The sequence below is a fragment of the Archocentrus centrarchus genome, unplaced genomic scaffold, assembly GCF_007364275.1.
Source record: "Archocentrus centrarchus isolate MPI-CPG fArcCen1 unplaced genomic scaffold, fArcCen1 scaffold_76_ctg1, whole genome shotgun sequence".
Taxonomy (NCBI): Eukaryota; Metazoa; Chordata; class Actinopteri; order Cichliformes; family Cichlidae; genus Archocentrus; species Archocentrus centrarchus.
Window position 1 is genome coordinate 338,187 of NW_022060289.1, and position 22,317 is coordinate 360,503.

Here is a 22,317-nt window from a genome sequence, read left to right on the forward strand (position 1 = left end):
AATTTTAGCAGAAAAAGAAGCAGCACCACACAAGCAATATATAAACCTTGAAAAATCAACCCACTGGCACCTCATCTAAAAAAAGCATCTAACAAGGCTATTACACAGTGGCAGGAGCAGCAGTGACCTTTAACTGTGTTAAAGGTCACAGCAGAGGTGAACTGCTCGAGTCCCGAACAGTTAAAGCAAAGAGGAATTCATTCACGGACCTCCCAGAAAACACAGAACAGGCCCAATGTTGAGGAAGACACACATTCAGGCCTCTCTCAAGGCATGGACACCTACCAGCTTCTTCTTTTTATCAGCTCGAATAGTGACTTCATATCTTAATTTATTTGGCATAAACACATCAGGAAGGTTCCTGAGGCCATCGATTACGGGACCTGAGGGTCGTTTTTTCACAGACTTCTATACAATCACATTTTTTTCTTCCACAGCCCGTGCAGCCTCGCTGTGGTCGACTCTTCTGTTACTTTTTGGATGCATGAGCTACTTCTGTGTTTCATGCTCAGTGCAACAAGATGACTGCTTCACATGTTCCCAGTCTGGCTGTTAACTTGCAGGAAAACTGCCGTCATCATGTGGCATCACAAAATTTTGCTACGATTCTGTGATGCCTTCCCATTAAAATGACTGTGACCCCAGCATGAAGTCAGTCTGGATTATTTAACTGTGGCAGGTTCCATAAAATGCTTTTTGCAGCAGGTATGTTGATACCTGCACAGATCAGATTTACCTGTTTTTCTCTCAGGATTTGAAATTAATAAATATAACACTAAATCACTCATTGTGCAGCATGCATAGGAATGTGGGCTATGAATGAACATGATACCGATATTGCAAGGATCAAGTAAGTAGGATTTATTATTTGCACACAGATCAAGCATAAGATTATGACCACCTGCCTAATACTGTGTTGGTCCCCTTTGCTGCCCTGACCCATCAAGGCATGGACTCCATTAGCCCCCTGCAGGTGTGCTGTGGTATCTGCACCAACATGTTACCAACAGATCCTTTAAGTCCTGGAAGCTGTGAGGTGGGGCCTCCATGGCTCAGACTGGTTTGTCCAGCACATCCCACAGATGCTGGATTGGATGGAGATCAGGGGATTTTGGAGGCCAAGTCAACACCTCAAACATCTTGTTGTGCTCCTCTAACGGTTCCTGAACCGTGTTTGCTTCGTGGCAGGGAGCTTTATCCTGCTGAACGAGGCCACAGCCATCAGGGAATACCGTTTCCATGAAAGGGTGCACATGGTCTGCAGCAATGCTGAGGTAGGTGGTACGTGTCAAAGGAGCATCCACATGGATGGAAGGACCCAAGGTTTCCATCAGAACATTGTTCCAAAGCATCACCAGCTTGCCCTCTTCCCATGGTGCATCCTGGTGCCAGGTGTTCCCCAGGTAAGGGACACATGACCATCCATATAAAAGAAAACGGGATTCAGACCAGGCCACCTTCTTCCATTGCTCTGTGGTCCAGTCCTGATGCTCACGTGTCCATTGTTGGTGCTTTCAGCAGTGAACAGGGGTCAGCACGGGCACCCTGACTGGTCTGCAGCCTCATACACAACAAACTGTGATGGACTGTGTGTTCTGACTCCTTTCTATCAGAACCAGCTCGAACCTTTTCTGCAGTTTGAGCTGCAGCAGTTCGTCTGTTGGATCGGACCACGCGGGCCAGCCTTCGCTCCCCACGTTCATCACTGAGCCTCGGCTGCCCGTGACCCAGTCACTGGTTCATCACTGTTCCTTCACTGGACCTCGTTTGATGGATAGAGACCAGGAACACCCACAGGAGCTGCAGTTTGGAGAAGCTCTGACCCATCTAACATCACTGTTTGGCCCTCAAACTGGCTCAGATCCTCACGCTGCCCATTTGTCCTGCTTTATGAGGACAAAATGTTCACATGCTCCCCCCACTAACAGGAGCCATATAAGGAGATCATCCATGTTTTTCCCCTCACCTGTCAGTGTTGTGCCTGATCAGGTATGAAAGAGGTTCTGTGGTCATTTGTGGTCATGTGTGCTGTGAGGGTTTATGTTTAATTTAAGGTATGATTCTCACCAGTTAAAAATATAGACACACCTGAAAAATCATCCAAAAAAATGATTTTACGCTTCAGTTTTGATCCTTATTTCCTCAACCTGAAAAATCCTTCTGCTTACAGACTCTTTCAGTATTTAAAAGTTTAGATGTACACAGAAGTACACAGATGTACACAGAAGTACACAGAAGAGCTACAGCAGTCCTACAAGAGCTGCTTCATGACATTAATTGTATGTAAGTATTATTGCTGTCTGACTCAAAGGAAACTTCAGCCCAGAAGTTTTAACTTTGTAACTTTGTAGATGTTTTAAATTAGACTGTACTACACTGCAGTTCCTCCATCCTTATATGAGATGATTCCACAGTTTTGTTGCAGGGAACAGTAAAAAACAGATAAATTATTATGTAGAATCTGACTGATGGCATCCATGTATTATCTGTAGAGAAAGTGACTATAAATTAAAGTTATGGCTCTCTGTGCTGCTGAGAGACACACTGTTTGTCTCCTCACAGTTTCTGTTCTGTATGTATGCAAATGTCTGTGAAGAGAACACCTCTGCTCGTCTGGAGGATATTTACCAGGTTTGCTGATGCTTACTGTCACAACGGTGATCAATGGCACCAAACATCCACCCCCACAGCATCTCGTGTAGAAGTCTTACCTTCGCATTTCTCCAGAATCTGAACCGTCTCCCCCACTTCCAGAGCCAAGCCCTGAGTCACTGAGCCTCGGAAGTTGCAGATGACTGTGGAAAATATGAGAAGGAAAAGATGAGATCCTGGGAACAAGAAAGTGATAAAAATTGCAGACACTCAGATTTCAGTAAGAGTAAGGGGTGGCACGCTCTATTGTCCCTACCAATGTTAATACCAAACCTGCACCCTTGTCTGAAACACACACACTATGAAGGATTTGTTTCTGTATTTTTGGGCAGCAACACCTTTTTCTCCATCATTGATCAATCCCAGTTTACAAACCACATAAATCCAAAGCAGCAGCCTCAGTACTTCCATCACTGTGTGCCTGTCCCAGGACAGCAGGATGACGTCAGAGCACTGTGCTGTACCAGGCAGTGTTAATATTCCTCATGACTGCTCCAGTACACCCAGAAAACAGCAGAGCTCAGAGCGTATCCTGCTGCTGCAGTTACTGTCACTGACTCTGTACGGACTAAAATCTTAAATTAAAAATCAGGTGCAGGTCAAATCAATTTCAAAGCAACCAAGACTATCATTTTCAGGACCCCTGCACCATAGCAACAGTTGTGACAAAAGGCCGATCATACCAGAGGACAGATTGTTCTGCTCTGGGGAAATGCATTGTGGGAATGAGGGCTATGCGAGGATTTTATACAAACTGTAGCTCAAAGGCAGCGCAGGACTTTTCCCCTCATCTGTGTTGGTGTCCAAACAGAAGGCCACAGCTTTGAGTGCAGAACAAGAGAAGATCCTAAAACACTAACTGCTCTGACTTTGTCTGTTTGACCGTCTGCTTTGGGTTTAAGGACTGCACATCTCACTCTCCCATTCAGTCTGTGCTGAACGGACCTGGAAGACAAAGCCACCTTTATGACCAAGTCGCGGTCATGCTGCACTCTTTCTGCCATCAACGCCACTCTGCTGCTGTAGTCCCTATCTTTAGTACTTGGCTGTTATTGCAACTGTTCCTCTAATAGTCTGCAGATCAAAATAAATCTCTGGTGTCATTTGTGCTTGCTGTTTGGTATGTGGCATTGCAAGGCTCACTCTCAGTGCTGTTTTACTCTGCGCTGCACAGGCTTCACGCTTAGCTGCATAAGCCATTGTTGCTGGTGTTGTTAAAGTATGACCATGTAAGAAAAAAGATATCAAAATGATGGAAAACATGCCAAAGCTGGAAGAGCAGATATGGGAACAGTTCAGCAGGTTTGAGAGCTTTGCTGCCCTGCTGCAAACATAAAAAAGGAGACAGTGAAAACAGGAATACTGCCACATTAACACAGCACCACGTCTGCAATTCAGATTTAGGCCATTTTTAAAAGACTGCAATAAAACTGGATACCTTTAAGAAAGATCACTACTCCATAAGAAAGCATCAGTCATTTCTGCAAATGCCTCCAAATACTGCAAAGAAGCAAATGCTGTTACAGTCCTGGGTATGGGGGGGGGGCTTAATGGATGGTCCAACAGTTTGTTTCTTATTTCAGAGCAATGATCACTGATCTGTCTGCTGTTTCCCAAAGATTTACACTGTATTATTGGCAGGTGAAGGTGTGTACATGTAGTTCTTCCTCTACAAAAGTGAATTTGCTGTACTTTGATACAAATAATTACTTTACTTTAATTTACTTAAAAAGGGACCATGTACAATGTTAATATAAATGTTGCCATTTGATGCATTAAAGCTTTGGCAGGTTACATGCAAAGAATCTCAATAAAAGACTATCCAAACACACACACACACACACACACACAGTAAATATTTCAGTCTGTTTTTAAAGCTGTTGATAGAACTATGATAGAACCACAGTTCTAATGATGTGGGGCAGACTGTTCCACTGAGTTGTGGCTTTCACAGAAAATGCTGATTGTCCAAAAGCAGAATAACAAAAGGGTACAACACAACCTTTAGTTGAAGATGTCCTTGTATACAATATGACATATAGGATCGTTGCATGCATGAAGGTCCTAGCAGCATTCATTGCAAGGCAGCCTCTAATGTGCCTGAAATTTGAGACTTTATTTAATTTAATTCTTTGTCAGTTTCTTTATATGAGGCTTAAAACTGAGACTTGAGTCAAGAATCATACCAAGACGTTTAAACTCACTTACAATTTCAATCTTTTCATCCTTAATAAAAATGTCTGCTCTAACAAACTGTTGTGTTTTAGTAAAGAACACACCTTTAGTCTTACTAAGAGTGAGACAGGACTGATCAGGCCACTCCATGATTCTTCCCATTACATCTGTTCATTTCTTCACTGAAAACTCTGCAGTTTTTGCATGTGCATATATAGCAGCATCATCAGCATACATTTGCATATTAATGCTGTGACACACTTTTAGAAAGTCATTAATATAGAGGCTAAACAACAGCGGGCCTAACACAGAACCTTGGATAACACCCAATGAGCACCTAGCATTATCAGACAACACATTACTGTATCCACTTTAACACACTGTGACCTATCAGAAGACATCTATTTGAGGGCTTGAGATAAAAAATTAAACTTGGAGAGTTTTGAGATAAGAACATTATGAGTTACTGCGTCAGTAAGCTGCAGCCTCAGTGAACTACGGCGTAGTGGCTCATGAACATGCTCCCCACCTGTCGCAGGTTCTAGATAGACTGGCTCTTTAGCTAGCAGCAGATCTGCAGAGTAGAAGAAGAACAACTACAACCAGCTGCAGGTCAAGATGGTAGCTTGAGTGTGGGACAAGACACCCTAGGGAAGCACCTTAATGACACTGAGGATTGCCACAGCAATCTGACCAGCAGGCCTGCTGACTGGGAAAACACAAGGCCAGATCAGCCTGTGTGAGGAGGACTGTCTGCACCCACCCACTCACTCTTACAGACTTAAAAAAAGACAAAAATAAAAATACCAAAATAAATGGTCACACATACTTGGGAGGTATACATATGCACAGACACACACACAAACACACAGGCACTCTGCAGTTTGAGCTGGTGATTGCAGTCTGAGACTTTGGCACGAGGACACACACCTCACACCTCGAGGTGACGGGATTGTTGCACCTGTCTCTGTCTGACTTTGTCTCCGTGTTGCTGTCACTGTCACTCGCTGTCATCACCGTCTGTCTCTGTCTCCACTGTCGCTCTCCCTCACTGTGATGCTCTCGGTCTCCTTTATTAGCTGCAGTCAGTGTGGGATTGTCACCATCTCGGACTGTGTCACTGACATCCTGCACCTCCGTCTCGAGCCTTTTATCCTTGTGTGTGTGTGTGCGCTGTGAGCTCTCAGAGACGCTGTCATGTTCTCACTCAGAAACTCGCGTACCTTTGATGACCCACAAAAACTCGTGTTCAGGTGGTGAGATTTGGAAAACAACGTTGATTATACTGCTGTATTTAAATTTATAAGGCAGTACTGAAGCACTGTCAGAGCACACCCACAGACAGAGTTCAAACCCTCCAAGGGTCAAAGGTCAGTAAATCAGAAGCAGTGACGGGTCTTCGGCCCGTCTCCTTCACCTCTCCATAAACAGCTGGTGTTGCTGTCACAGAGTCTCTTTGTAAATAACTCGTTAGCTTTGTCCAGTGGTGTTGTTGACCTCAGTCACATGTGTAATCATTTCAGTGTGACCCCATCCTCCTCCTCCTCCCACCTGTTCTGTGTAAAGTTCAGTGTGGGACTGTGATCCATGTTTCTGTGGCTCACTGCACAGAGCAGCATGTATCTGTGATGGTCAGGATATAACTCACAGGCCGTCACAGCGGCTCTCTTTACAACAAATCTCACTCTATTTCATTCTATGATTCTTTTACATACTTTGAGACGTGCGTTTCACTCATGGTTAATGATTTTAAGGACAATACTTCATAAGCTAGGAGGTGATTTGTGACTGATTCATATTAAAATGTATTGTTTAATAAAGACACATTAGTGGACAGCTCATCATCTGTCTTATCTCAGATTAAGTACAGACCAAATTCCAAAATGCTGTTTCAAATGTAAAAACCAACAGAACGATCTGCACTGCTCTCATAAACTCTATTTATTCACAAGAAAACACATCAAATAGTCAAACTGCCTTCACAGATCACAGACATCAGCACTGACTTCCAGCCTCGCCCCTGCACAGAGATTTCTCCGGATTCTGTGAAGCTTTTAATGACATTATGAACTGCAGATGATGAGATTTCCAAACTATACACTGAGGAACTTTATTCTGAAACTGTTCCACAATCTGCAGAGAGTTTTTTGCAGATCGGTGAACGTCTGTAAGATGCTGTGTACCCGGCCATGTCACAGACCTGTTGCTCCTGCTGTTTCTTTTTAGCATCACTTACTCCTCCAGCTTTTCTGAGATGTGTTGCTGCTCATATTTTTCATGAAGTAATCTCCGTTCAAACATTTAATATGTTTTCTACGGTCATGATTCTGGGTTTTTGACCCAGTGTTTTGAGTTTTCTGTTTGATTTAGTTTGATGTAGTTTATGGTTCGGTGCTGTTTACAGATCTTTCCGGGTTTGTTTCTTTATATTATTTTCCCTTTTTAGTGATAGTTATCCGTCCATGGTTATGGTGCATTCATATTCTGTTCCTTGTTTCAGATTATTTTACATCCCGTGTTCCCCCTCTTGTTAAGTCTGTGTTGCTGTGTGAGATGTTCCTTTGTTTAGTTACTTCCTGCTTCCATCTCATCTCCCTAATCACCGTGTGTGTTTATAGCGTGTTTATATCATGTGTGTATAAGTTGTTTATTGCGTGTGTCTCCCCTCAGCTCGCCGTCCTGTTGCACTGTTTGTCTGCCTCAGTGTCGTCAGTGACATCGATGCTCTGTTGGGAATAAAATATGGGTTTATGAGGTGTGGAAATCACTGGATCCTCTTTTGTTACACGATGTGCCAACATGCTCTGAACTGGGTTTTTAGATAAGCTTTGGCTGCTGAGAACAAATTAAGGTTATCATAAACCTTAGTAAGAAATCCATGAAGTTTACACTGCAGTACTCCAGATATCTTGGCACCAGAAAGGGATTACCTGGTTGTTTTAAAGTCTGCACTTGGAAATTATGATGGATGAGTGTTAATGAAAGGGATCTATATGTATGCCACAGCTTCCTGATTAAGTTTAATTTTAGCCTTATGTTAAATATCCTCAATAATAAAAATGTTTTTCTATGCCTACGTCTGTTTATTCTTTATGCCCCTCAAAAACTGATCTTCAGAGCCAGAACTAACTGGGCGAGTGGGGGACCCGGATGAGTGTGCTTTGTGTGCGTCCGCTCATGGTCTCACACTGGGGATGAACGTATTAACCTCTATGGCAGCACTCAAACAGGCTCTGCAATGGTTACATTAAACAAAGATGTACATTTTTAAAAAATGTGATTCAGAAAGAAGAGAAAGTTACGCACAAATATCCCCAAACAACGCTGGAATTTTCTGTCTCAGTCTTGGATAAACTTTCGGAGTTGTTGGTTCACCCGGTGTTGAGACGTGCGTTTGTTCTTTTTCTTTGTGACAGCTGCCTCGAGGGAAGCTGCCACAAAGCTAAGAGCTCTCCAGAGGAGAGGAGAGGAGGGGAGACGCACACACCGAGCTCTCAGAGGGATTAGCATTGCTCTATCTGGCTGGTATTGGCATTTAGTTTATCCGGCGGATTGGGTCAATAGTCTGACAAATGACTCACATCTGTAAAGCCAGTCACACCACTTAGCCCGTGGCCTTCACACGTCTGTGCGTGTGTTTGTGTATGAATGAGTGTGAGAAAGAAGACACTCGCAAGGAGAACTGATGGATACAAAGCTGTGTGCAGGAACCTGTGTGTCTGTGCACACGCCACTTCCTGAATGCTTTAGTGAACAGGATAATTCAATTTGGAGAGTGACTTCAAAAGCTTTGTTTCAATATTTAATTACTGCTCAAGAACTGCACCAAAATCCAAACTGATCCGGACACATGACACAAACTCCACGACTGAATAATTCAAAGGAGGAACTTTCTCTTCATCACGAGAACAAAGACTTCACGTTTGAAGGAAACCTATTTGGTGCAGGCTTTTAAGACCTCGCGGTACCCGCTGGTGTGCGGTACCACACTGAAGATACATCACAACTCCAAAAAGGGCTCAAACAGGATGAAACAAATCAACACTGCATTTGAGAGCTCCTGTTAGAAACTGCAGCAAACTTGTTCAAACACATCATCTTTTATTAAGTGCAGCATCTTTGCATGTTTTCACTTTGAAACAGCTGACTTTCACTGCTCAGAAGGATATATGTATTTAAAAAAACAAAAACTTGTGTATATAGGACACGAGAGTTTCTTTCCTGCAATTAAAGGAAATCCACAGGGTCTCAATTAGAGGTATTTCCTTTTCTGCTGGAGCCCCTCTGAGAGTTTAAAGAGGAGAACCATAATGATTATACTTATTATATAATTATTTGATTGATTGTTGTGATTTCTGCAGCCTTCTGAGCCAGATTTCTGTTTAAAAAGACATTTTTAATGTCAATGACAGTTTTTACCTTCATAAAAAACAAATATATAAAAGTCACTTTGCCAAAAACTGAGTGCAGCTTTTACCCTGTGACAGAAACGCTGTTTCTCACTCAAAATGACCTGATATCATTCATGAGAGATCTGTTTGACCCATTAGATTAGATTAGACTAGACTAGATTAGATTAGATTAAACTTTATTGTCTTTATTGTGATTATAGGTCAACAAGTCATTTACAGCTGTTTACATACAGGCAGCTGTTGAATGTAACTAAGAAAGTAACATGTAATCTAATTTAGTTACTTCTAAAATCAAGTAATCAGTAAAGTAACTAAGTTACTTTTTAAAGGAGTAATCAGATTACTTTTCCAAGGTAACTGTGCCATCACTGATTGTGATTTGGTGCTACAGAAATTAAACTGAATTGAATCGATGTTTAAACTTTTTGGGCCATGAGGTGAAAGTTGGATTGAAGGTTCTTCCGTATTATATTACAGGAGAATCATATTACACCAATATGACACACATGTATAGACTGTATACAAAGATGGAGATAAAAGATCACCCACTGGTCTGAAAGCTTTGAGCCGAGCATTTTGGCACAGATTTTCTTTTTAATCTGTTTCATTTTTGTCTTCATTGCCCTGACCCCACACAGAAGGGTCCCACCTACACCCAGGACAGTCAAACCCTATAACTACATAATATAATATAAGTACGTGTTGTTTGTGTTTGCCCTTCCTGAACCCGTCTTTGTAAAGCAGCTTCCTCCTTTATGTTAGACACGACAGATATTTTAGAATAAAACGGGTGCAGGAAACCCTTTTTCCCACGCAATGATAAATTAGTATAAATTACTCATAAAGCAGTTTGTGAGAGATTTGGGCTCATTTCCAGCTCCATATCTAAGGTGATGGTTTCCTTTTTCCTTATAATAGTTTGTATTTGAGACTGTAAAAGCTCAATGAAGTCCTCCTCCCTCACAGCTGTTCATGATGCATCACATATCTGGGCCCATTTAGCCTTTTCCTTAGAGACTGGTCACATGTCTGTCAACATGTCAGGAAAATTGGAAATTGGTGTGAAAACCACATTTTCAAAGAAGTGTTTCTTTGCCACCTTTTATGTTAAACATTCACAGGGAGCGAATCACCACGCCACTCAGATTTTAGATTACCTCGTCCCACAGGTAAAACCAGAATGCAACAAGGCCTCTTTGTAGCCATTCGTTACAAATTTGCCAAATAACCAAAACATCCCTGATTCCAGTCCAGGAGGAGACACAGATTCCTACATCAGGCTGGACATTTGGCATAAAAAAACCCAACCTGGCACCGGCTGTGGTGGTCCCGTGGGAATAAGCTGAAAGTAGCTGGCTTCAGTTCAGATTATGTATATGAACAAGATACGCTCATCAAAGTTCTGATGGTGCTTTCAAATAGAAGAGAAATTAAAGGTAGGAGGAATCATAACATGTCATGAAATAACTGTGAGAAAGCAGAATGTAGAGAGAAGGTCTTTAAATTTTAGTTTTTTAAAAGATAAAATGGCGAAGTTTAAAATAACAGTTCCATCTTTTAACTGACAGCTGTTGAAGCCAGCTGAGCTTCAGATCTACACAGAAATCCAAACTGCAGCATAAATAAACAGCATAAATGTGAACCTGCGAGGTTGAAGGTCTGTAGCAGCTCCTATAATCTGGAAATCCAGAAGTGCACCTTTCATCCGTGGAGCTCCCCAGCAAACAGGCCCATGCAGACCCACAGTGGGTAGATGTGGTTGAACTGGATAGGTAGGGCAAACCCACACTTATCCCACACGAGTCCCAGGTGTGTGTTCCCACACAGGGCCCACAGCAGTTTATGTATGTATTAATGTCGGCTAGCCCACATGGGGCCCAGAGACAGTTTTGCCCGTTTCAGCCCCCGAGAGGGAATTCTGTGTGCACCCTACAGAGGGCTCCCCACACAGGCCCCAAGGGTGCATGTTTCTGAGTATGAACCACATTAAAAACTGTTGAAAATACACAATATGCCTCTCAATGGGTTTTTCTTTTACTGTAAACAGACTCGTGCAAATAATGTTGCATTCTGCCTGTTTGCATCAGCAGGCTGCAGTCAGCTGATGCCTGACAAACACATCACACATGCATTCAATTCAAAGGCGTATGAAAGGCAATAAATGGGCCTCCCTTGAGTGGTGTTAGAGTGTGTGTGTGTGTGTGTGTGTGTGTGTGTGTGTGTGTGTGTGTGTGTGTGTGTGTGTGCGTATGTTTATAATACCTTGTGGGGACAATTTTCCTGACATATACTACGTTGTGGGGACCAATTGCTCCTTGTGGGGACTGGAACCTTGTCCCCACAAGGGGAAACCCTGTTTTTGGGTCAGGGGTCAGAGTTAGGGCTAAGGTATGAATTGAGTTTAGGTTAGGGTTAGGGTTAGGTATGTGATGGTTAGGGTTAGGAAAAGGGTAAAGGTAAGGTTTAGGCTGTAGAAATGAATGGAAGTCAATGGAAATTCCCCACAAAGATAGCAAAACACACTTGTGTGTGTGTGTGTGTGTGTGTGTGTGTGTGTGTGTGTGTGTGTGTGTGTGTGTGTGTGTGTTGTGTGTGTGTGTGTGTGCTTGCAGGCATGCACTGTAGATATGTTGGAAACAGAAGACCCTATTAGTGCTTTTATAGCCTATAAGTGTGTGTGTGTGTGTGTGTGTGGGGGGGGGGGGGGTCACTATGTCTCACAAAAGATCTCATCCTAATTAAGACATGGAGCGTCTCATTTTAACCCCCCCATGATGCCCACAGACACACACAGTGCGAGTGCACTCAGCACTGTGTGTGTGTGTCTGTGTATGTCTGTGTGCGCTGCAGCTGCTGATGTGAGGGTCAGCTTTTTACAGTGAGGGAAAAGAAGGTAAAGAGACTGAGAGCCAAATATGGAGATGAGAGGGAGTCATGCAGCTTTTAGTATTTGTTCATTTATTTATATTTAATCATATGCATGTAAGTGACTGTGCGCCTGCATCCATGCATGCATGTATGCATGCGTGTGAGGCAGATTAAGCTTTTAATAGCTTAAAGCAAAATGAAATATAAGACAGACGCACTGAACAAAGTGTTTGGGGGTGTTGTAGGAAACTGCTTGAAAAAATGGAGCACATAAAAGTCTGTCTCAGCAACAGCAGTGACAGCAAACAGAACTAGGACACCTCCACGAACCAACAGTAGTGACTGTGACAGCACACACCAACCCACATACAGCTGAGCCAAACTGTACGGCACAGATGGGGCACAGATCTCACTATGCCTTGTTGAGCCTGGAGATCTGCTCCCTGCTATTAATAGGCTAAACAGGAAAACTACTCAGTTGCACTTTACCACCCCCCCACCCCCCACCCCAGAAATGATCTACTAGAACCAACGGTTCGAGTGGCACTGAGCAGCTCTCAGGACATGGGGTGTGTTATGAATATGAATCAGGAGGCTGCTGAAAAGGAGCACACACACTCAACAGTTCAAGAGTTTTAGTCAAACATGATGGAAGCATGGAGGAGGTGTCCCCCACACAAAATTCACTTCATTTCTAGCCTCACTCACAGAGCGATCTGCTTGGGGTTGTGTAGTGTTAGAGATGCAGCAACCCTCCACTTGTGTTGTTCAGTCTCCATCTAGCATCCAAACCTGAGTCTCAAGCTTCACACGCATTTTTCATGCAGGGACTCTTTTCTGGACCGGAAAAAGTTGCATATGATGACAAAAGTGCCAGCAACATTCAGATCTGACTTTAATTAGTTTCCAGATTCAATTTAATTTAAACAGCACCAAATTAGGCTTTAAAACTTTCCTTTATGATCAAGCTTATAGTTATGCTGCTATTGGCCTAGGCTGCTGGGGGGTTCCCATGATGCACTGTTTCATTTAATTCACCTTATTTACTTTGTTTATACTCCACTCTGCATTTAATCATTAGTTATTATTAATCTCTGCCCCCCCCCCCCTCAGCAGATGACCCCCCTCCCTGAGCCTGGTTCTGCTGGAGGTTTCTTCCTGTTAAAGGGAGTTTTTCCTTTCCACTGTCACCAAGTGCTGCTCATAGGGGGTCGTTTGACTGTTGGGTTTTCTCTGTATTATTGTAGGATTTATGCTACAGGCACAGTAAGCCAAGAAAAATGACGACTGCACTAACCTACAGCCAAGCTCATATAAGGTTTATTAAATGGAAGGTTTTCAAGTCAAAAATGTAAAAGATTTCAGTGTTTTTGTACTAAGGATGCTCATTGGTTACTTACACTGGGAGGGAGGGACATTAAAATCAGACTGTCACTGTAATTGCTCCTGTGAAGATAAAGGTAATGGGTTAACTGGCTGAAGCTGCAGGCAGAGCTCAAACACCCACACACATTTATCTTACAACAGTCATTATCACACTTGTGATGAAAGTTTAATGGCAGTAATGGCTTTAATCAGGCCAGTGAGAGTCTTCAGGGAATGAAGTCCAGTGATGGTTTAAGGACATCGTTATCAGGGCTTTCCTGTGTAAGTGATTAGAGAAGTACGACTTCTCTCAGCTCCCACACACACACTGAGGAAACACCACATGACCTTTCCATGACCTCTCATATTTACACGTGTTTTATGATATAATAGCATGTTTTTATGCCACTTCTGTGCCTCAAAGTGCATTCAGGGCAGAGAGCAGAAAATAATTACTTTCATTTTCTTTTTATCTGCAGATAGTTTCTTAATTAATTAATGATTTTCTTTATCTATAGAATAGCAATAAACCTCCTCAAACACATCTAATGAACACACCATCACACAAACACAGGTGTGTAATATGTATAAACATCAGGGGCAGGATAAGGAAAAGGTGAACAAGGGCGGGAAAGAAAACACAGGAAAGCCACAGGAGGAAGTAAGTTTCAAAATAAAATAGGAAGTCAACTGAAAGAGGGGAAATCCATGCAGAGAAGAGAAAGCCAGAGGCAGGAACATCAGAGGCACAAGGAAAAGGAAATACGAGCAGCCAAAGTGGAAGAACTACCTAATGGTCTGAAGCCCAAAGGCAGAGAAAACTGTGCTTTAGATGGCCTGAACCCAGAGCAGAATTACAGCAATCGGAAAGTCCAGTTTTTTTGTCCTGTGCTTCCAAAACACCGTTTTTACAATCTACCTTTTAGTCTCTTAGTATTTTACAGAAAATACATATTTCACAGGTAAGCTCGCCATAAAAACATCAGAGGGATAGAAGCGCTGGCAGCCACCAGCTACCAGAGCTGATGCTGTTGGCACCAGAACAGCTCTGGAAAAGCTCGTTCTGGGTGTCCCGTAGTGTTTGGCAGAGCCTCTGGTTCCTATGGGTCACATGATGCAGCCTCAAGACTGAGATGTCAGGGCTTTGGTAGTCAGACCCTTGGAGTTTGATGAATTTCTTTAGGTGTGGGGGAGCTCATTATCCTGCTGAGGGACGGCCTGCAGCGATGTTTAGGCAGCGATCCATCCATTCAACCAGATTATCAATGTTACATTCACCTGGCTTTCAACTTGTGGCTAATTAGTGGAGTCAGATTTGGGACGTAAACTAACAGCAGATCCAGCAGCTGTAGCAGGAATCAGGCTTCAGTTAATGACTGCTGAGCAGCTCTACTGGAGCAGATGATGGAGCGTTACTTTCAATTTTCCTGCCCTGCTTTCCTCAGGCAGTGAGAAAACTGCCCAGCTTCTGACCTTCTGTTCACGTCCCCGCTGCGCCCACCCCGCGGTTACTGCACAGCTCCGCTCTGTAAAAGCTGCTGAAGGCTTAATGTCCTTTGAGGTCAGGTCTGTGCAGATGAAGCCACAAGCAGACATGCTTATCTGCACGATGCCAGCATCGTTTCACAGTAATACCAGGAGTTTATTTATACACCGAGCCAATGCCAGCAGAATGTGACAGCTATTAGTCCAGTGTGAAGCTGACACATGCTCCCTCCCTCCCACAGTGAAATCAGCACAACAATGGCAGGCTGTTATTGTGCTGATAATAATAATGATGGCTATGAAGGTTATCCCAGGATGGTTTGGGATTATAGAGGCAAACATCAAACCATCAGCAATTTAAAAACCAATTCCTGCCTCAGTGCTAAAGGATACTCTGCCAGAAGTCATCTTTAACTGTCTCAACAGCTCACCCTCTGCCGCTTCACAATAATGATAACGTATCGATGATGTTTTGTGTGGTTCTTGTGATGTGGAAACATACAGTGTGAAGGTTGATTTGCATCCATCCATCTGTGTCCTCCTGAGTCCAGTAATTAAATCTGGGAATGGCTGGGAGAGTTATTGACTGGAACAGCTGGGATCATTAAAGTTCACTCCAGCAGCTTTGGATCGTTTACCGATTTTTTTTTTACTTTTCTTTGACTTCTGTGACGGCCTTTTAAAACACGTCCTGTCTTTGCTCTGACAGGATCACTGCACGGAGGAGTCAAAGCAGCACTGTGAGGGGAAATAATGAACGCACACGTCTTTTCTATCTTGTCCTGCGTTGCAGGTCTTGTGGTGCCAAACTGACTGTAGCCAACTAATCCACTCACATTTTAGTAATGTTACTGCATACTTTCACCAGCAATGAGCATTATTAATTCATCACAATTAATAATCAATGTTTGTCATGATGTCCCATCCCTGCACAAAGGCTGGAGGATGAGGGAGAGCCGTAGACTGAAAAATAAAATAGTAATGTCCCCCGCTGGTTTTGGAGCCAGAAGTGAGCACATTTGGATGAGAGGCCGGAGCGATATTTATCAGCCGAGGCTGGCTGCTGGAGCCTATCCCAGCTGTCATAGGGCGAGAGGCAGGGTACACCTGTACAGGTCGCCAAATTAAGGTCAGGCAACCAGTCATGCTCACATTCACACCTGTCTGTTTAGAATGATCAACTAACCCCACTAACTGCATGCTTTTGGGCTGTGGGAGACGTACCCACAGAGAACTCACACACACACACACACCCTGAAATGCTTCTAATATTAATCTCAACTTGATGTTTTAATAAAGTAACAAAGATCTCAAATACCCAAACCCTCAGAAAACACTGTTTTTATTAGAACTACCTTTGCCTTCCAAGTAATAATCTATATGTTAAATAAGGTTGGTGGACAGTCTACAGCATGTGCATGAAACATGTGGAGGAGGAGCCTTCCTGGATGTTCATCCACACTTCAACATTTGGGAAGTCAAAGGCTTAGACTGAACATCACTGTGGGAAAGTGTGTCATTCAGGTGACTGCTACTGTTACAGCTGGAGCAACAGTGTGATGCTTTTGCAGGATGGAGCTCCTGTTAAGTAAATTACATTAAGATCTGCACAGGATACTTTGGAGATGCGGCTTAAAGATTTCTGAAATAATGAAATGACTTTGTAGCACCTGTGAAGTCCTTTACTGCACACCGTCTCCTCTGGACTTCATGTAATTAGCTGCAAGAGGCAGATGCTGATATCTGCCCACTGTGACTGATTCACAGCAGACTGCAGCGATGCACAAAGGGCACAAAACACAGGAGTGTGTGTGTGTGTGTGTGTGTGTGTGTGTCCTCTGAGGCGTCTCCTGTTGGCTGAAACTAAAATGATCTGTGGTGGAAAAAACGTCCTTCAGGGTGACGGGCAGTCAGCAGAACCCGTGCACACAAACTTTTCCAACTTGGAAACTAGAAGCCTCCAAAAAATTCTATTTGTTTCTTCTAAAGTGGAAGTGAGAGCTCATTGTTGTTCAGCAGCTGCATCTCATTCAGAACCCAGATTTTAGCTAAAGAACGACAACAATTCAGACAGCTTAGAATTAGGAGCAGAACCTGCTTCCCTAAACGTTTTACAGAGGAATGTGACATTTGCTTGGTCAGGTAAAATATATCTAAGCAATAAATCATAATATCTATAGAGATGAAGATATAAGGGTTAGCAGTTTTAGCAGCTGCATCAGGCCACAAAGCTAAAGGTTCTGATTTTGATCAGAGTTGTGTGCTGTTGTCATGCAGCCTGACAGAGTGTGAGAACATCCTGATGCTGAGCAGTTACAGTTACTACTTTCACACTAATAAATAGAAATTGACTAAAATATTATTACATGTTTCCATTTAAATCATATCAGAGGTTTGTGTGCAGTATGTTTCATCCTTCACTGCAGCCCATGCTGCTGTGTTTCTGCCACTGCTATGGAGAAAAAATCACTACACATCTGTAAACTACACAGCATAATATAATAAAGATAATACATTTTATGTATGACTCTCACAACATTTCTTCACAGTGTAAAGCTGCAGCTCCTGTACTGAGCTGCCTGAGCTGAGGCCCTCACCGAACAGCACTATGAAACAATTAGACATGAGTGCGTCGTTAGAGTGTAATTTCTAATCATTTACAACAGGAAATTGAAGCTCTCAGGGCCTTAGCTCACATGTAAATGATCATTATACCCATCAGCTTTCATTATATACAACTAATTTGTGCAGAGACACACACTGCTCACTCCCACGCTGACACTGCAGTTGCTGCAGAGCTTCAGGGAATGACACTGATGAAGCAACACACACGAGTACAGTTGCATTTCAGAGGACATTAGACTCCCTTGCATTCATTTCCTGGAGCTGTCCCCTTACTACAATCACTGCTTGTCTAACCCTAACTGTTCCTCTAACCCGAGCCAGTCTTCAGCCTAAAATCGTTGCTCTAAAGAGCTCATTGGATTTGATCATGGTACTGTAATAGGATGCCACTGCTGCAACTGTAAGTACTATTATTGCAAAGTGGAAGAGTTCAGGAACCACAGACCACACAAACTTACAGAGCATCACCAACGCTCGGCTGACTCATTAACTGCACACTTCCATTAACATCAGCACAAAACCTTCCATGGCTGAGCAGGTGTAAAGCAGGTGTCCATACTGCTAATTAGGATTTAATCAATTAGACACAGACTAATGAAGTACCAGAATTTTTCAGACTTCTCAGATAATCTTTATAAAGAATTAGATGCACAAAAATACATGTTTGCCAGATAAATCCATGAACAGTGGTCCAAATGCTACAGTCACCACAAACGAGTTGCGAAGTCCAGTTCAGCAGCACAGCAGACAGATGGCAGCTACAGCCGCTGCAGTCCTAACCTGAAACTGCTGAGTGCTCCAGACTGCCTCAAGTGGCCATCAGAGGAAATGACTTCAACTCTCAGGCCAGATCTGGATTTTATCTCCCTCCCTCTGACTGTGTGTGTGTGTGTGTGTGTGTGTGTGTGTGTGTGTGTGTGTGTGTGTGTGTGTGTGTGTGTGTGTGTGTATGTGTGTGTATGTGTGTGTGTGTGAGACTCTGTGTGTGTGTGTGCGTGTATGTGTGAGACTCTGTGTGTGTGTGTGCGTGTGTGTGTGCGTGTGTGTGTGTGTGTATGTGTGTGTGTGTGAGACTCTGTGTGTGTGTGTGTGTGTGTGTGTGTGTGTGTGTGTGTGTGTGAGACTCTGTGTGAGACTCTGTGTGTGTGTGTGTGTGAGACTCTGTGTGTGTGTGTGCGTGTATGTGTGAGACTCTGTGTGTGTGTGTGCGTGTGTGTGTGCGTGTGTGTGTGTGTGTGTATGTGTGTGTGTGTGAGACTCTGTGTGTGTGTGTGTGTGTGTGTGTGTGTGTGTGTGTGTGTGCGTGTGTGTGTGTGTGAGACTCTGTGTGTGTGTGTGTGTGTGTGTGTGTGTGTGTACTCATGCATCTTTCCCATTTCTTCATGTAGATTCTTTGTTTGCAGCTGTCTCTGTGTATCTACATCTGATTTTTGCCTTTTTCTGTATGTGTGTAGTTTTTTGCCTGAAAACAAACACGCACACACACACACACACACACACACACTTTCCTCAAAGTCATAAGTCACCCTGAAAAAAGGGACAAAACAATGTGACATGAATGTATCTTAAAGCCGACTCTCCTGAGGGGCTGTTACGGTCAGGCTCCATTATTCATGAAGATAAAGACCAACATCCGGTCTAACGGACAGATTCTCAGATTGATTCTTTTGGTGTGTTTGCTCCGTGTCCAAGGACGAAAACAGAGCTTCTGATAGCAAACAGCAGATGGATGTGAAATATGAAAGAGAAGACAGGTGGACAGGAGAAATGAAGGAATGCATGGATAGAGACGCGCTGGGAGATCTGAAGTGTTTTAGGAAAACTAACTCTTCATAAATACACAATGAAAGCACAACTTCTCGATACAATGTGACACCTGAGAAGAAGCACCAAAAACAAGCGATTAAAAACAGAGAAAACAGAGCTAATAATTCATATATGTTCATACCAAGTGTGAAGCACAGTTTTCATGCCTCACAATTACACACAAATCCAAGATGCTAATCAGCTCATGGTTGGTAGCACAAATACACAATGCAGTGACCTCTAATCAACTGATTCATGTTTCTGGACACTAACTTTCCATATTTCCATGTCCCTGAGTATGATTTTCATATACTGGAGTGAGTCACACCAGTCACAGACTTTCACACTTCATTCTGTTATTTTTAATAGGCTATTAAGTAAGCACACAGTACTTGGTTGGGTTTGCTCTGGGACCAGGTTGGGTGTGCGTTCACATCAGTGGGAACCACTGGCAAAAAATGGGCCTGTCAGCTGAAACTCCCCCAGGACTGTGGATTCTACTGACATCCTTGACTGTCAGAAATGATGCACCGTATTAATGTCAGCCAGAGCTGTACAGTACAACACTGCTGTTCAGCAGAAAACGAAGGAAACCTGAGGGAAATCAACATACTTCCTGGAACGTTATGAATACATCTCACTTGGTTCCAGCTATCAGATTTCTTTGGGAAGCCGCTGATTGTTTGTTAGAATATTTTCTGGTTTGTGAACTGGTCCAAAAACACTCCAGCCAGCCAACACAAGTAACACAATGACAAATTTGTCTTTGCATGTGGTCTGAACACATCTTTAGCAGCGCACAGCAGAGTAAAGCAGGCATGAGGCAATGAGGGAGACTTCTGAACATTTCCTGGCCTGGTGGAGGTCTGAAAACATAAAGAACTACTGAGGATTTAGATTCAGGCACCAAAAGAAGGAAACACAGGAACCACAGGAGTGGGTGATGAAATAATGGGAGCGTTCAGGACAAAACTTGTGTGTAGGCCTGGGCAACAAGCCCGTGAAACCTGATATACAGTGACAATAATGCTGGGGAATTAGATGCCATCGGGACGAGAGAGTGAGCAATGGAGGGCAGAGGAAGAGAGACTATATCAGGAGGGATGCGTCATGAGAAGAGGGGGAAATTAAAGGGGAGAAGGAAGCAAACCAGAGGAAAGAGGGATGAGATGAAAGATGCTCATTGAAGGAATGACTCAACAGATAAGGAGACAAATACAACAAACAGACGATGGGATGTGGAGAGGATAAAACATCAAAACCGAGATTACCTAAATTATATTTGGTAGGAAGGCAGGTAAAAATTAAGTAGAAGTATTCTGCTGTGGAGAAGCACCCTCTGCTGCTGCTTTCATCTGAGAAATTTATCCTCCGCCTATCTTGTACAAGGTCAGCCACGCTTTTATCTCTTCTCACTGAGAGCACTGCATCACTCGTCCCTGTGCTCTCTGTCAGAAGTCACTCAGGATGCAGAATACAGCCGCTCTCAGGCACAACATTTCAGCTCGGTGGATGACGCAGGGAGAGAGAAGAAAAATATGCTGTGAAGAGCAACTGAAGGGGAGAGGAAAAGGAAGACTGGAAGGAAAGAGCCAAGCAGACGTCTGTATTTTGGCTGAAATAATTGGACTAATTGCAGGTCCCAGAGATCAAAATTGAAGGTCTTATATGTCACAGCTGTCTGTGGAAGAGCTCAGAGGGAGTATAAGATGAAAAAATCAAGCTGAAAGGTCACTGATGGAGGGCTGGAAGCAGAGAGAGCAGATGGAGAAAATGAAGTAAAACTATGGAAACCCATAAAAACAGGGGGGTGTGACAGCCCCACAGTTCACCCACCCACTACATCCTAACCCTCTGAGCCCACTTCCTTCTGATTGGCTGCCCCTCACAAACAGAAGCTTTGAAAAGCATGAAGCAGCAGAGGGATTTAGAATGAACCATTGTAAAAGTACAGGTGGCACACGAGGTCACAATAAGTGCCATTAAAAGAATGAAATGTAGAAGAAGAGCGCTGTTATGAGCCTAGAGTAAGCTAAAATGGTAAACAATCATTTTAACACTATTTTCTGTAATACCCAACAGCTCAACAGGCATGTCAGTCAAAACAAAGAGGCAGTGCCAAACAGTGACAGAAATAAACAACCACAACAACACAATAGATGACTGTGGCTCCCCCCTGCTGTTAGATGCCCCCGCCCCCTCGTCAGCCACCACAGGGCAAAATGGCCCATATGATGATCCTCTCAGCAGTAACAGGCAGCCAAAAGAGCTTCCCACCAAAATGCCAAGCCTGGCCCAGGGGTGCAAACATTCCCACTTAGAGCCTGTTTGAACAATAGCTGGAACGGACTGAGCTCGAAGCCTCAGAAACCCCATCCTAGTGATTTCTCCCCATGATGCTTCACTGTGCAGTCTATCAAATGGTGATTTCATCCACAGTGCGGTTCGTGAGAAGTGGGACTGACTGCATGCAGCTGAGGTCAAAGACTCCTGGGAGCAGAGGGTGTGATAATCTCTCCTGCCCCTGGCATGTGCTGAAGTGAAGAACTTCAAAAAGGAGAAAAAACTAGATTTGAGGGGAAAGCAGCTTCATCTGGCTCCTTCTCCCCAGCTTTAAATATCTACTAAAAGTCAGTGTGACAAAGGACACTTACAGATGCTTCCTATAAAAATAACATTTTCTCATAATTAATGCCTGATTAAAAATGTCATTTGTTAATACAGTAAATGGTTTCTAATTCAAACAGTAAATGAGTGAGCTCTGAAAGAGCAGAGGCAGAGTGGTTGGCAGGCTTGGTTCAGATGTGCTGCTTCCATAGTCATCATACGTTCTGATGCAGGTCGTGCCGAGCTCAGCTTTGTCTGTTATAAATCGGCTGAGCATGTAGGCTGCGTTTTCAGCACCTCCAAAATTGATATTCATACAGTT

General features: G+C 43.3%; 1 protein-coding gene across 1 annotated transcript in view; it reads right to left on the reverse strand.

The window, feature by feature from the left end:
* The window catches only part of LOC115777809 (dedicator of cytokinesis protein 3-like), a 277,391-nt gene that overhangs the window by 195,271 nt on the left and 59,803 nt on the right, over window positions 1–22,317 (reverse strand). The window contains 1 exon segment of the mRNA XM_030725805.1: window positions 2,712–2,795. Within this exon segment, the coding sequence (XP_030581665.1) occupies window positions 2,712–2,795 (84 nt within the window).